General features: G+C 33.5%; 1 protein-coding gene across 1 annotated transcript in view; it reads left to right on the forward strand.

The window, feature by feature from the left end:
• Positions 1-14,544, forward strand: part of SLC17A6 (solute carrier family 17 member 6) — a 37,546-nt gene extending 23,002 nt beyond the window's left edge. Inside the window, exons 6-12 of the mRNA XM_029208608.1 lie at positions 374-460; positions 3,448-3,590; positions 7,312-7,461; positions 10,592-10,724; positions 11,145-11,255; positions 11,722-11,849; positions 12,570-14,544. Coding sequence (XP_029064441.1) covers positions 374-460; positions 3,448-3,590; positions 7,312-7,461; positions 10,592-10,724; positions 11,145-11,255; positions 11,722-11,849; positions 12,570-12,905 — 1,088 coding nt within the window. The 3' untranslated portion in view covers positions 12,906-14,544. The remainder of the gene's footprint in view (positions 1-373; positions 461-3,447; positions 3,591-7,311; positions 7,462-10,591; positions 10,725-11,144; positions 11,256-11,721; positions 11,850-12,569) is intronic.
• The last annotated feature ends 310 nt before the right edge of the window (positions 14,545-14,854 follow it).

Raw genomic sequence — 14,854 nt, forward strand, 5'->3', positions numbered from 1 at the left:
ATTATTGGTCTCCTCAAATCCTCTATTCCTTCTTATATTTTGTATTTTATAGTAGTTTGTTCATTTCATCTGGTTTTCAAATATATTCATGAATAATTTTTATTATAGTCTTTTAAATGTTTTTTTAAATTATAGTATTGTATTGTTTTTATATATCTGACTTGGGTATGTAGGTAATATTCACTTGTGTAGTCTTGTACTCCTAAGGCTAAGTACATAGACATATGTATGTGTTTGGATGTGCATGGGTGTGAGTGCACACGTACCCAAGTGTGCAAGGGTGTGTTTATATGATCCAACCAAGAAACATGAAATGAAGTCAAGAATTTTATTGATTTCACTTACCTTCCTCCAATTTTCTCTTCTACTTTAGGTTCCTATGCTGGAGCTGTGATTGCAATGCCTTTAGCTGGCATTCTTGTACAGTATACTGGCTGGTCTTCAGTATTCTATGTCTATGGTATGTTGCATTTCTATACAATAGAGTTAAAAGAAATGTGCATAAACTAAAACAGTAAGATAGATCAGTGACTATACTGTGTTTGCTAATTATTATTTTTTCATTAAGATTCCTTTCCTTTTATTCTGAGAAGATCAAGGAAAATGTTTTATCTCTGTGATTTTCTCTACACTGTTATTTTTTGTTTTTCAAAGCAACCACATTGCTGATGGAAACTTTGTAATGTATGGTATGTGTTGTCCTTGATTATTAAATAATTAAATTAGCTCTTGATTCAAAGCTGATTAGGAGGAAGAAGCTGGGCAGCACCCACTTCTCTTTTTCAGCTACTGCTTTTTGGTCATTTCCCTAATCCTGCTTCCTCAAGACTCAATAGGGGTAGAAAGCTGAAAAGTGATATTAGCGCTAATGCAAAAATTCAGTTTTGTGATGAACTATTAGCAGTCAGCTGCAGCAGCAGAGCATTTTAGTCCATATCTCCCCAGAATTAAAGAAGATTAAGTGGAAAAAAATGACACGAAACCCAAAGTCCAAACTCCCTTTCTGTTCACTTTCTAACCAGAACCTGGAAGCTTACTACTTGAAAGTATCCCTGTAGTCTCTCTCTAAGAGATTCTTTTTTAATAAAAAGGAAAGAAGAAGTATAAGATATCTGGATTCCAACTGATGTTGTCACTGATTAATACCATTTTTGAACATGGGCAGGAGAATCTGAAAGATTAATGAAGTCATGGCGAGCAGAACAGGACCTGGCTGCTTCCAAATTTGCTATGATCCATTCTAATTTTGAAATGTTCTCATCAAAGCAAGTTCTTGTATTTGCAGGATGTTGTTAAATGTACTTTATGGTAGGGTCTCTTATCCTTGTTCAAAAGCCATGGTTGGTTCCCACTAGCTATCTATTTTACATTTGGTAGTGTATATGTGTCAGTGCTACTCTCTCACTTTGGGAAGCAACTGCATAGCACAGGGACATCAGCTCGGTGCTTTGTGACCACCTAGAGGGGTGGGATAGGGAGGGTGGGAGGGAGACTCAAGAGGGAGGGGGTATGGGGATGTATGTATACATATAGCTGATTCACTTTGTTATACAGCAGAAACTAACACAACATTGTAAAGCAATTATACTCCAATAAAGATGTTAAAAAAAAAAAGCCGTGGTTGGGTTTTGGATTCATGAATGCCCTAAATGGTAAGCCATACATGTACTTGTACATATTTTTGTGTTCTAGGGAAATCTTTTTATCAGATTTTAATCCATACCTTTTGTTTGATTTTTTTAAAAGCCCATAATTCAAAGAGGTTTAAAGCACTTACTTATAGGGTATATATTACAAGTTGGTATTGCCATCCATTAAATTCTCTGATTTGTGCCTTAGTCCATTACTTAATTGAAGATGTGATGTGACTTTAAAGTAAGAATATTAATTTCCACAGAGGACTCATGACAACCAACCTCATTATTTCAAGTTATATCTCAATATTTATCATTGAATGCTACAAAGTTTAAATATCAATCTGAAAATGTCATATAATTGTACTTGTTTACTTGCTGTGTGTAACAAAAATTTGGTCTTTGAGCCACGCATTCAATATTCATATTTTAAAAATTAATGAGATAAGACCCATATGGCTGCTTAAGTTAAAAAAAATATAATGCATATATAGCAATTAGCAGAGTGTCTGGCATTTTAGATGTATTCAGTTAGTGGAAATGATAATTATTACTAAATTACAAGAGTTCTCATTTATTGAGTGCTTATTTTGTGCCATCCTCTGTGCTAGTTGCTTTATGTATTACCTCCTTTAACTTCTGTTTGCAACAATCTTATAAAAAAAAGGAATTATTTCACAGCGGAGATTTTCAGGGATTTAGTTACTGATTAGAAGATGTAGCTAATGAGTGACACAGCCAGGATTCTCATCTGGGAAGAGCCATACTCCATAACTGCTACACTATACCAAATTTTCATACACCATCTGATTCCAGATAGTGTTTGCTGTCATGTTCAGTAATTAAAAGGGCACAGCACATCAGAAGTTATGGTATTCAGGAACACTTGGAGATTGAACAGTCAAAAAAACCCAAAACAGTATTATAGAGGTCAGGGGCATTTATATTGTTACCCAGGGGGGAAATAGAACAGCATGAGGCAGAAATGAAATGGCCAGTTGCTGGGAAACCAGAATAAATTATGTGAAAGTTTTCTATTATTAATGCTTCAGATTTATATTGCACAATAAGGGTATATTTTAATGGTGAGAGTGCTATATAAAGGGATGAAAAAGAACTTGCAGTAGTATATTTATTATATTGGAAATCATAACTTTCATCTGCCCAAACAATGATCAATAGGCAATAGTATGTGCTGTGGTATACAGTCACATAAACTGCTGAATGTTATCACATTAATTACAGAAGCCCATTTTTCATGTATAATAGTTATTCAGGCTAAAATATTCTTCTAGATTTTATTTAATAGTCTGTTTACTAGATCTGGAAGTGCTAACAGGAGAGGGAAACAAGCATTTCTTTTCCCTGGAAATGCAGACCACTGGCACATGTTAAAGACAGACAAAAATAAAAGGATTCACTCCTAGAGAAATTTTTTGAGGACAGGACTTTTGTCTTGTTTATCATATTTCTCTCATTCAGCAGAGTGCCTGGAAGAGTAGCTTCTCAGTAAATCTTTGTTGGTTGTATGAACATGTTCCAAACTACACCATTCAATAGTTGTTTATTGTGAATTTCCTGTGTATCCACATTATTTAATAGTGACAAAAAGATAAAACTACAGGACCAATCTTCAGGATGCTTGAAGCCTGGTGGCAAAAGACAAGCAAAGATGGCTAGATTCATTTGGAGAAACATAAGCTTGAATTCATATTCTATGGAATATCATAAGATTATTGTAGTTTTATTCCAGTAAATGACTGTTAAATGGAAGTATTTATGATGGCTTTTCCTTTTGAACTTTTGCTTTCAGGAAGCTTTGGAATGATCTGGTACATGTTTTGGCTTTTGGTGTCTTATGAGAGTCCTGCAAAGCATCCTACTATTACAGATGAAGAACGTAGGTACATAGAAGAAAGCATTGGAGAGAGTGCAAATCTTTTAGGTGCAATGGAAGTAAGAACTTTATTATGGTGTATATTCCTATTCTTGTTCTCCATCTCACCTCCCTTCGACCAACAAGATTATTTTATGAGTCCCTATTCAACAAAACTAATTTGGTATCAATCATGATTGTTTTCTTTACTCCATGCATATTCCCTGATTTAGAAATTATTGCTACTTCCTCCATCTATGATTTCTTTTCTTTTCCTTATCTTTTCTTATGCATCTTCAAATTTCAACTGAATTATAGCTATGACTGTAAACCTCAGCAAGTTTTTAAAAACAGTTCAACATAGCTCATAATTGAAACAAATTCAACCAATATTTGTTAAATTTAGATTATAGGAAATGTCAAATCACCTAACACAGTCATGAAAAGGGCTAGTTTTGTTCATTGAATATTCTAAATCTAAGTTTTATACATGTGTATTTCTATGTGATTTAGTAAGCATTAGTAAGCATTAGCATGCCAACCATAGGTAGCTAACCTGAAAAGTATTCTTAATATAATATAACCTTTTTATTGATAAAATGTTACCAATTTTTTAGGACTACTATATGAAGATCAAGTATTATAAAGATAATGTTGTGAAGCCTTTTTCTGATTATGATTTAGTTTCTTGGGCAGGATTTGCTGATGTAGAGGGAAATGCAGTTGTATATCAATAAGTAAATGTTTTAGCACACATATTAATACCTCATAAATAGTAATTCATGAATAGCCATCTGATGCTACAAAAAAGAAAAGAAAAGAAAACTGTTAAGCAAAAGTAATGTATTTAGACAGGTTCAGTAATTCAGCACCTAATCAGTAGCTCAACTTCTTTATGCTAAGTGTTGGAAGTTACTCTGGCTGAGGAAGTTACATTGGCTGAGGAACCAATGCCCCTTATGCATTATGCTTCTCCTTTTTCTTTTAAAGGCTTCTCTCCAATTTCAACTCTTTTATTTCAGCTCTGATTCTCTACTTCATTTATTAGGGAAGGCCTGTCTTTGACATCTCATCCTAGGTAAAACAAAAAAGGTCTGTCACCCATTGTTGCTGAGGGTATCTTGGCCTTTAATGAATAAGAAAAATGCCATATTGGATCTCATTCAGAAGTCAAACCAGTACTTTAAAAAAATCTTACATTATAATTGTTCCATTAGCTAAATAGAGTGGCATTAGAACGTGCCCTTCCTGTTTCTTTCTGTAAAGAGACTGGTCATTTCCTTCTAATGGTAGCTACTCAAGAAGCAAGTGGTGATGTGCGGGGTGGTGTGGATGTTGGCAGTAAGCTCTGGTGCCCACCAGCTCCAGTTGCTCTGAATGGAATCTAAACATAGACTAATCTATGGTGAGTTCAGTACTTTGCTTCAATTTCTAGTCAAAAATAGTCTGATTGGCCCATATCTTCAGTGATCAAATATACTTCTTTTATTTACCAGTTCTCAAGAGGTTGTGTGTCAAGGTCAGGCATAAATTTTTTAAAACAATAAGAAATTTAGTCTAATTGCAAACCAATTTCTGGAAATGAGCCAAAAAGGAATAATTGGTAGATTGATAAAACAGTATAGATAAGCTCAAACTCCCCATTTTCTAGACCTTACTGTGTTTCTAGACACAATATTTTACTTCTTACTGATGTTTTTTACTTTCCTGAAGTAAATTTAAAAATGAGATCAAGTGGGAATAGGACTTGTACTTTAGTTATTTTGAGCTTTTTGTGATCAATTTAAATAATAATTGAAAGAATGAGTAACAGGAACATCCATATATCCACTGTATAGAAACAAGTTTTTAACATCTTGCCTTATTTATTTCACTTTTCTTTTTGCTGAACGATTTTAAAGTAAATGAGGTATCATAACTCTTTACCCAAAAATACATGCATCTCTAGAAAAATAAGAATATTCTCCTTTACAGTCTAAGTACTATCATCATACCTAACACAACTGAAAATAATTCTCTAACATTATCTAATAACTAGATCATTTTCAAGTTTCTGATACCCGATTCAAATCCTAATACCTAGTCAATAGTCATGTCTTTTGTAGCCATTTGTTTTGAGTCTGGATCCAATTAAGGATCACATATTGCAGTTGACTCTAATGTCTTTTAAATCTCTATTTTTTTCTTTACAAGATAATTAAATATAAATACATACAGAAAAGTGCACAAATCGTAAGCAAATAGCTTGCTGATTTTTTATAAACTAAACACACCTGTGAAGCAAACAGCAGTTCAGTAAATAGAATGTTATCAGAATACCTTAAGCCCTCCTACAGCTACCAACAATTTTTTAAGATATATGATTAGACACTTTTCTCTTATATTTGTTGAAATGTTTTGCAGCCTGAAGAAAAAGTACTTAATAGAGATGATCCTGGTATGAATTAAAAACAACAACTTCTCAGCAGGAAAAAAATATTTTCTTATATTTTCTTATATATTTTCTGAAGTTATTACTTATTCAACTATAATGCTATAACAGACATTCCTGCATTTGGCCATCTTTGAAATAAGTAGATTCATCTGGCACCACTTTTCCAGAACACATCAGAAAAAATTCTTTTAACTCTGCACTTTTTGAATCTATCTATGATGGTGTCACTAGAACTTTTATCTAAAGCCGCAATACTCACTGTTTATTATTAGGACAGGTTTTTGTGTTTTGATTTGTTCCTTGTGAGCAACACAATATATCTTCCTACTATATTGCTTTAAAGTGATCTGTAAGAAGTTTCATTAGATTCACAATTAATACTAGCAATTATGAGGTTCTACATCCAAGAATAATTACTAAATCTGTGTAAAATATGTATGCCACCTCTTTTACTAATTTGCTCAGGTTAATAATCCAAAGCTAGCATTAAACACAGTTAGAGTAGTTTCTTCACCAAACAGTATTTCAGTGCTCAAAATAAAGAATTGAGAAAGTGTTTGGAACTGTGAGAGATATGTTAAGGTCTAAAAATACTAGTCTTGGGGAAAGATACTTGTTTTATATTTGGGCATACACAGGATCTTTAAGTACACTAGGTGTAATTTTTTGAGTGTCATAAGCAAAGCCAATCATATTTAAGTTAATTTTGAATGTCTTGAATATCATAAATAACTAGTTATGATGTATCCATGGTGTGCTGGGTGGCCACATGCTTTAACCCAGATGTATACCATGTGAATTTTACCGAATCTTGCACTCCAGTGTCACAGAGTTTATACTGATATGCGCTGGCTATCAAGAGAATTTGTAGTTAGGTAGTGTTATCATTGACCTTTGATAGCGCCTAGGATATTGCACTCTTAATTCTTCTTATTTTTCTCCTCCTAACTATTGATACATTGAATTTTCAACATTTTAAATAAAATATGTCAGATACCAACAAGGTCACTGATTTGGCAGTGAGTTTTAGCTGAGACCTGATCTATCACTGCCAAAACAAAACAAAGATCTTGGAAACTAGGATCTATGCTTTTGGAATTACTTTTCTATAAATATAGAATCTTGTATATTTCTAAAACTAAATCAATTTAATCAGAAGGAGAGACTGATATCCTTTTCTCTTCTTTCAACAATTATTCATGCAGCTAAGGTTGACTGGACTGTTGCAATTAATGATTCACTACCTCCTGCCTACCTCCTACTCATGCCCCAACGTACATATCCTAAAAATGCGAAGTATCTATTATTCCCATTTAAGTTAGAAAATACTTATAATGGTCAGAATGGCTCTCTTTTTGGGATTTCAGAAATTCAGGACTCCATGGAGGAAATTTTTTACATCTATGCCAGTCTATGCAATAATTGTTGCAAACTTCTGCAGAAGCTGGACTTTTTATTTATTGCTTATTAGTCAGCCAGCATATTTTGAGGAAGTCTTTGGATTTGAAATCAGCAAGGTATGTAAAAATTATCCTTCTTTAACTAGAGCATTATTTTTTTACTTAAGTGACCATTAAGTTCCTTTGCCAAGATTTTATCTTCTAAATTTCATGAGTTATTCATTTATTTATTCAACAAATAACTTCTAATAAACAAAGACTAAGTAAGGTGTTTGAGTGCCTACTACAATCAAGTGCCTGATAGAAATGGCTCTTTGTTGCTGGGAGCACAGACAAAACAGACCTAGTCTCTGCCCTCAGAGAGCTTACATCCTGGTTGAGGTGGGTAGCAATATAGCCTTTTCCCTGTAAATAAACATAATTCCCTTTAAGTTTCAGGTCAAAGACAATACAACAGTGAACAAAAATTCTTTTATTACAATAGAATTGTATTTATATAATTATCAATCTAACTCTTCTTCAATGCTCTCAGAAATCTGTCTGGCTAAAAGATTTGAGGATAGCAAAAATATCTGAAAACATTCTTGTATGTTATTTATCCAGTTTAATCATTTAGCAAGCATTTGTGGAACATGATATGTGAAGATATATGTGTTAGATTCAGAAATAAAAACGTGGTTCCTTTCCTCAAGAGTTCACAGCTTGGTGGTGTAGACAAAAATAATACATTTCCAATTATAGCACAGCATTCTCAATGCTACAGACATTTATTTGTCGCTATGAAAATATAATCATTTTGAGATTTTTAGAAGGATAAAATGAACATAAAAATATGACTTTACATGAAATTTACAAGGTCCTTTCATACTCATGAACAACTTGTTTGGTCTACCAGCTGGATAACTTTCGTCATTTCTATGGAAATGACGGAGAAACAGAGACTAGGGAAGGTATTTAAATTGCCTAAGGCCAAGCTAACAATAAGTGACAGAATCAAGTGTAAGCCCATATCCTTTGATTTATGTTTCAGTTCCCTTTACTATGCCATTCAAATTCAGGTAAACCGTAATTCATTTAAGCATTTCACAAGTATTTGTTCAATGCCATCTCTGTGCCAAGCCCTTTGCTGAACGCATTTGTCTATACTGGCCATGGACTTGCTATTTCTCTTCATGTCATTACGTAAGTCCAGCTGGGCTCGCTATTCATATTATGTCTCTACTTGAAAGACTATCTAAGGCCTGGAACTGAAGAAAACCTGAATTTAGGAGTCTCTATTCTAAGAGCTCTTTTGTAATCCCTGTTTCTAAGGAAACTGTTTCCTCCATTCTTGAGAAGAATGACTGCTTTAGACAGGGCTCCTCTCTCTGGAGCTGATCAAACATTGCAGGGTAGCCTTTGGGAGCTCTGAGAGGTGTTATACTTCTCAACAAAGGCTGCTGGAGGTGTGAGTCCATTTTCACAATCTAGGACAAATATGACACTGAGAGGCTATTAATAAAGTGAGGTCTCGTCGGGGAGAGTGAAGGAGCCAATTGATGTTAATGAAACTGTGTGGTCATTCTGGCCTTGTAGCTCCAATTAATTGAAAATGCCTGAGTAAAAGCAACGATCTCTTGCAAAAATTAATATAATCAGATATGTTGCTCTGATTCACTTACCATATTTTTAACTAAAATTTTGGATAAATTCTACACACATAGATTGGCCTGAAGATTTTAATTATACTGGTTAAAAAAAATTACTGACTTAACCTGAAAAATGTGAAAAAGAGGTGATTGAGGAAATAAAGCATGGGCTTTGGAGCCAGGCTGACATGGTCCCAAATCCAAGCTCTGCAAGAGACTGTTGATACATAACATAATCTTGGGCCTGCTCTTGAATAATTGTCATCCTCAGTTTTCTTACCTGTAAATAATGGTATTAAGACCATCTTTCAGAAGGGCAACAAAATTTAAGTGAACTAAAATATTTACATGGAGAATGGTTCTAAGCAACCTTAGTTAAATTGAGTATCCTGTAGACAAAACCACAAGTGCAATGGCTTTTTCATACACACACACACACAGAGTCTCAGCCTATACTCATATATAAAACTTCTCAACTCCTTGAGAATGGCATAACCCTCCTCTAAGTCACAGTTTCTTTGTCAATCCACTGAGAATAATAATATTAAAAATTTTCCATCTGGAATGAAAGAGAGAATTAAAGTGCTTGGATATTTAAGGTATTTTAGAGTCTTTTACTACCTTAATTACTAACCATACCAAGTCAATGGTTGTGACACCACAGTATACAGCATTATAAAATAGAATCTTTTCTCAAACCTTCAGTAATCTAGTTCGGAAGGGCATGTTTATACAAATAATAAACATTTATCTAATACTTAACATTTTCCAGGAATTGCGCTTCAAAGTATACTTAGTAAAAATCTTCCTTGTATCTTTATACATACAAAATGTACTAAGTCCATATATGTGGTAATATACAATTAACATGTATTTTGTTCATAATTTCTGCCCCCGTGATGTCCAGAGGACAATGTCTTACATATAATTATTGATCAGAACGTGTGTTTAATTGATGCTGGCAGGTTAGGCTTTAGATTGGGCCATTTAGTATGAAATTAGTACAGAAACTATATACTGCTCTATGACAATGTGACCAAGTATTGGTATTTGACAAGGAAATGCCTAAAACTGAGAATTGATTTGCATTTTTCTGGGCTCTTAATCTTTAGAAACTAAATATAAAACTCATAAGAGATATATATTTAAAATGGAATTAGGGTTTTAGCCTTATTATAAATTAAAATGAATTTTAAAATAGTCTCTTCAAGGTTTGTCTAATGTATTTCTCTTCTCTCTGACTCTGTCTCTGTCTCTCTTTCTCTCCCGCTCTCATGCTAATGATGAGATTTTGCAAACATATTTAAGACTATAAAAAGGATACATAAATGTGAATCACTTTGTGATAAAATTCAGGATAGTTTACTCATAAACTCAAAATTTACTGACTCAGAAAAAAAGTATTATCTTCTAGAAGGTAAAAATGGATCGAAGTAAATTTGCTTAGCTTTTCTCATTTATTTTGTGGAAGTTATTGCTTATTCTGGGACTAAGTAAGTAAGTGGTCATTTAGAGACAGTATTTTTTTTCTTCCTTGTCCATAAAGAGCTTATGAGACTATTAAATTGCCCATATTACTTATGGTCACGTATATTTCTCCCCTTTCTGTTTTTCATCAGGTTGGCATGCTATCTGCTGTGCCACACTTAGTAATGACAATTATTGTGCCTATTGGAGGGCAGATTGCAGATTTTCTAAGAAGCAAGCAAATTCTTTCAACTACTACAGTAAGAAAGATCATGAATTGTGGTGGTAAGTACATAAATGATGTTAAGAACATGTGTTTATTTCATGAAGTTCCAACTGACGTGAGTGAGTCAACTTTTTCCATGCGTATCAAATATGCTGTTAAATTTGCACCCTCACTGTTCATTCATAATCATTCTCCCATCTTCAAATTTTCATAACTCTTAGTTTTAAATAATTGCATGACTAACTTTACCTTTCCCACCATTGAAACTTAAGGTTGTTTTTGATGTTTTTATTAAAACACAAAGAAGGCTTCAGTAACCTCCGTGCATAAATTATTACTGTTATTATTATTTTTTAAGATAGACTCCCTGAAGTGGTTTGCTAGGTCAAGTATTGATGTGTGATCATTTTTAACAGTTTTGACTCATCAGAAGAATTTACATAAATTTCTGAAATATTTTCATGCGTCTGTTTCTGAAGGTTTTGGCATGGAAGCAACGCTGCTTCTGGTTGTTGGTTATTCTCATACTAGAGGGGTAGCAATCTCGTTCTTGGTACTTGCAGTGGGATTCAGTGGATTTGCTATCTCTGGTAAGATACTTTTAAAAAAAATATGTACTTGTAACACTTTGATTTTTGTTAGTGATAAAAAGTCTATACATTCTACTTTCCCCTTTAACATTTTGAATGTTGAGAAGGTTTACTCAACATATTTCCACTAGAAAATAAAAATAATAAAACATTTAGAAATTATTATTTGGATATGTTACGACTCACTACTCACTTTTCCCCTGCTTACCCTTACTCTTTTTTTTAAGTGAATATCTCCTCCTCTCTGTGGAGTGACTACCACATATTAAGTATTGGATAACAAATCATACCTCCTTTCATTCTCATTATACCCCTGAGCTAAATTATCAAAAAGTAGTTATTAAGCACATGCTATGAACCTGGTATCTTTCAAGGAGGGTGGTGAATGTGGTAGAGGATACTCTATAGTCACCCACTTCTTAGAAGTTTGGGATTCTCTGAGCCACATCTTCCGTGTGTATTTCAGGTTTCAACGTTAACCACTTGGATATTGCTCCAAGATATGCCAGTATCTTAATGGGCATTTCAAATGGTGTTGGCACATTGTCAGGAATGGTTTGCCCTATTATTGTTGGTGCAATGACAAAGAATAAGGTAAGATAGAGCAAAAGAGATGTTCACTTGTAGAGTATCTCTCTCATGGTTGGGGAAAAGCATTAAAATATTCTCTTTGGCATTCTCTTTGTGACCCAGTCACCACACCTCTGAGTAAGGGAGATAACTGAGGTTCAGAAGAGAATTTATCTCTAAGAGCCCTGAGGGAACCCTCTTCCTCAACCAATAAGTGTATGCTTTTCAACACCTTTTAATATTTGTGATATCCCTGGTGAGGCAAAACAACAACAACCTAGCTCATTATTATAAACAAGTGGAAGTCTTCTGAGCTTTATTTGTAAACATCAATTCAGACTTCTCTGTAGTAATTGATGGAAGAATATTGTTATCAGCTATTTGTCTTTATAGGTAGAGCTTCTAAATTATGGTTTACCAAAAGGAAATAAAAGAAGTGGGAGAAAAAATATGTAACTCAATGGAAATTAAAAGATAGGTTATGAATATTTTAAAAATTAGCAGACCTTAGATATATTTGGAGTTCTATTTCAGAACTTTAGATTAAAAATTTTTTTAATTTTTTGAATGAAAGTCATAGTATTATAGAGCATTTCTATCACATTATTTGCTTTGTGTGATCAGAACAGGTGTTTCCCCTGAAGATAGCATTTTATGAAAAGCTTGATGGTGGAACATTCAGAGATGTTAGGCTTTTCAAACATGGGGAGTTTGTTCTCACAGTGCCACTTTTTGTCACTGCAGTCACGTGAAGAGTGGCAGTATGTCTTCCTGATCGCTGCCCTAGTCCACTATGGTGGAGTTATATTTTATGCAATATTCGCCTCAGGAGAGAAGCAACCCTGGGCAGACCCTGAGGAAACAAGTGAAGAAAAATGTGGATTTATCCATGAAGATGAGCTTGATGAAGAAACAGGGGACATTACTCAAAATTATATAAATTATGGTACCACCAAGTCTTATGGTGCCACAACACAAGCCAACGGAGGTTGGCCTAATGATTGGGAAAAGAAAGAGGAATTTGTACAAGAAGACGTACAAGACTCATACACTTACAAGGACCGAGGTGATTATTCATAACAAAGCTAATTGCTGGATTTATTTTTAGTGTTTGTGATTAAATTAATTGTGATTGCACAAAAATTTTTTTAAAAATGTGGTGTAAACATGTAAACATATCAGCCAGGCAAGTCTTGCTGTAAAAATGAAATCAAAACAAACTCATGAAGTTACCACCAAGTGCAATCTATAGAAGTTGTGAAATTCCATCATTTCCATTCAAGTCATCCATTCTTGCATTTGTGATTTAAAGGTTGACTGGTCAAAACTGTAGCAGCAAGTAGTTAATCATTGGATTCATATGAGCGAAAACTCATCACCATTTAATAAAGCACAACTAAAACAGTTGGCACAACCCATCCTACAGAGGTTAGGAAGCCAAAGCTACTTGATCATGCAAAATGCACTTATGTATTTCTTACACTGTAGGGCAAGATATGGTGCAGAAATCCTGCTAAAAAAAAGTGAAGTTGTCATGTTGGCTGCATTAGATGTTGGCGACATTTACTGACTTAAATCATGGAGTTGAGATATCTGTCATGCAGAGAAGAATGTTGTGGGCTAGCAACTAGCAAGGTGTACTAAATAATTATTGTTATTACATAATGTAGAATATTTTGTTGATTCTCAAGAGGAATATCTTGCAGTGTTTTATATGAAATGCTTTGGCACAAACATTTATATCTGTGAAAAGGAACTTGTAAAGTGAGGGGTATGCTTCATGTTCTTCCATTCATTTACCTAACAGTATAAAACACTTCACACTTCAATAAAATCTGACTTTTCATGTAGCATATCACTTAACTTTTTTGCAAAAAATATTAAAAATAAATAAACTCCAATGTATTTTTTATTACAACTTTGTACTGGTTGTAACTGGCATTAGAAAAAAAAAGATGCATACATCATGAAGAATCTAATAAGAAATTTAATATAGAGATATAGCCCTTCAAATGCAATATTAACAACAAAAGAAATAGAAATGATATAGATATCCTTCTTCCTTAGTAATTAAATATAGATAAAACTTGTGCCACAGAGCTATATATAATATGAAAAGATAAACTTAATAGAGATATTGTAAGTAGACAATTTTATTACTTAAATTCCCATTAAAATATTTGTCTTAAATATATAGGACAATAAATTATATTAAAATTATATCTATCTATCTATCTGTATATCTTATACATATCCATACACAGATATATAATAAACAATCTTCAGAAAAAACCAAATATAGCATACACCTAATGTTGGGTTAGGGGACTGCAATTTCTACTTTCATAGAGTCATAGAATTTTAGATGGGGCAGAGGCATTTTGCTTGTCATTTCTTAATATAACTCAACAGGAATTGCAACATTTGTGTACCGAGCAATAAGTGCAATGAATAAAATTTCCTGTCTGTATATTATCTTCATTTTGCTTGTGGTAGCTGTTTGGGTGGTTGGAATGATTTTTTTCCTTTAAAAAGTTAACATCAGACCTCTTTATAATGTTCTAAAATGACAGTGATGCATTTCCCAATTCAACTTAAAATACTGTTGGTGTGTTTAATTGTCTATTCTGGATATTTGATCTGTTCATTGTATTGTGCTAGTGACTGGAGGCCCTGCTAATGCAAATATAAAACATAAAGTTTGTTTTAAAAATGCAAATGATTCTTGACCTTAAGATAATAAAAATATCTTTTGCTTTGCGTCTCAAAGTGATGTAATGTGATCATCGCTTCTGTTGTGTTGAATGAAAAGATGTGGACTATCATTTTGCTGCAGCAAAAAAAAAAAAAGTGTTAATAAAATGTTCTATTTATCCTTTTGCAAAAAAACAGTACATTAATTTGGGTTTATTTTATGTTGTTGTAGCTTGGCTTTGTATAGTTTAGCTTGTGTACGTCCCAACAAAATCAAATTCAGGCTCAAGAACATCAGCCTTTTCAGCCACTTGAGGTTTAATGGAAGAACATGG

The sequence above is a fragment of the Monodon monoceros genome, unplaced genomic scaffold, assembly GCF_005190385.1.
Source record: "Monodon monoceros isolate NGI ecotype Baffin Bay Population unplaced genomic scaffold, NGI_Narwhal_1 Super_Scaffold_7, whole genome shotgun sequence".
NCBI lineage: Eukaryota > Metazoa > Chordata > Mammalia > Artiodactyla > Monodontidae > Monodon > Monodon monoceros.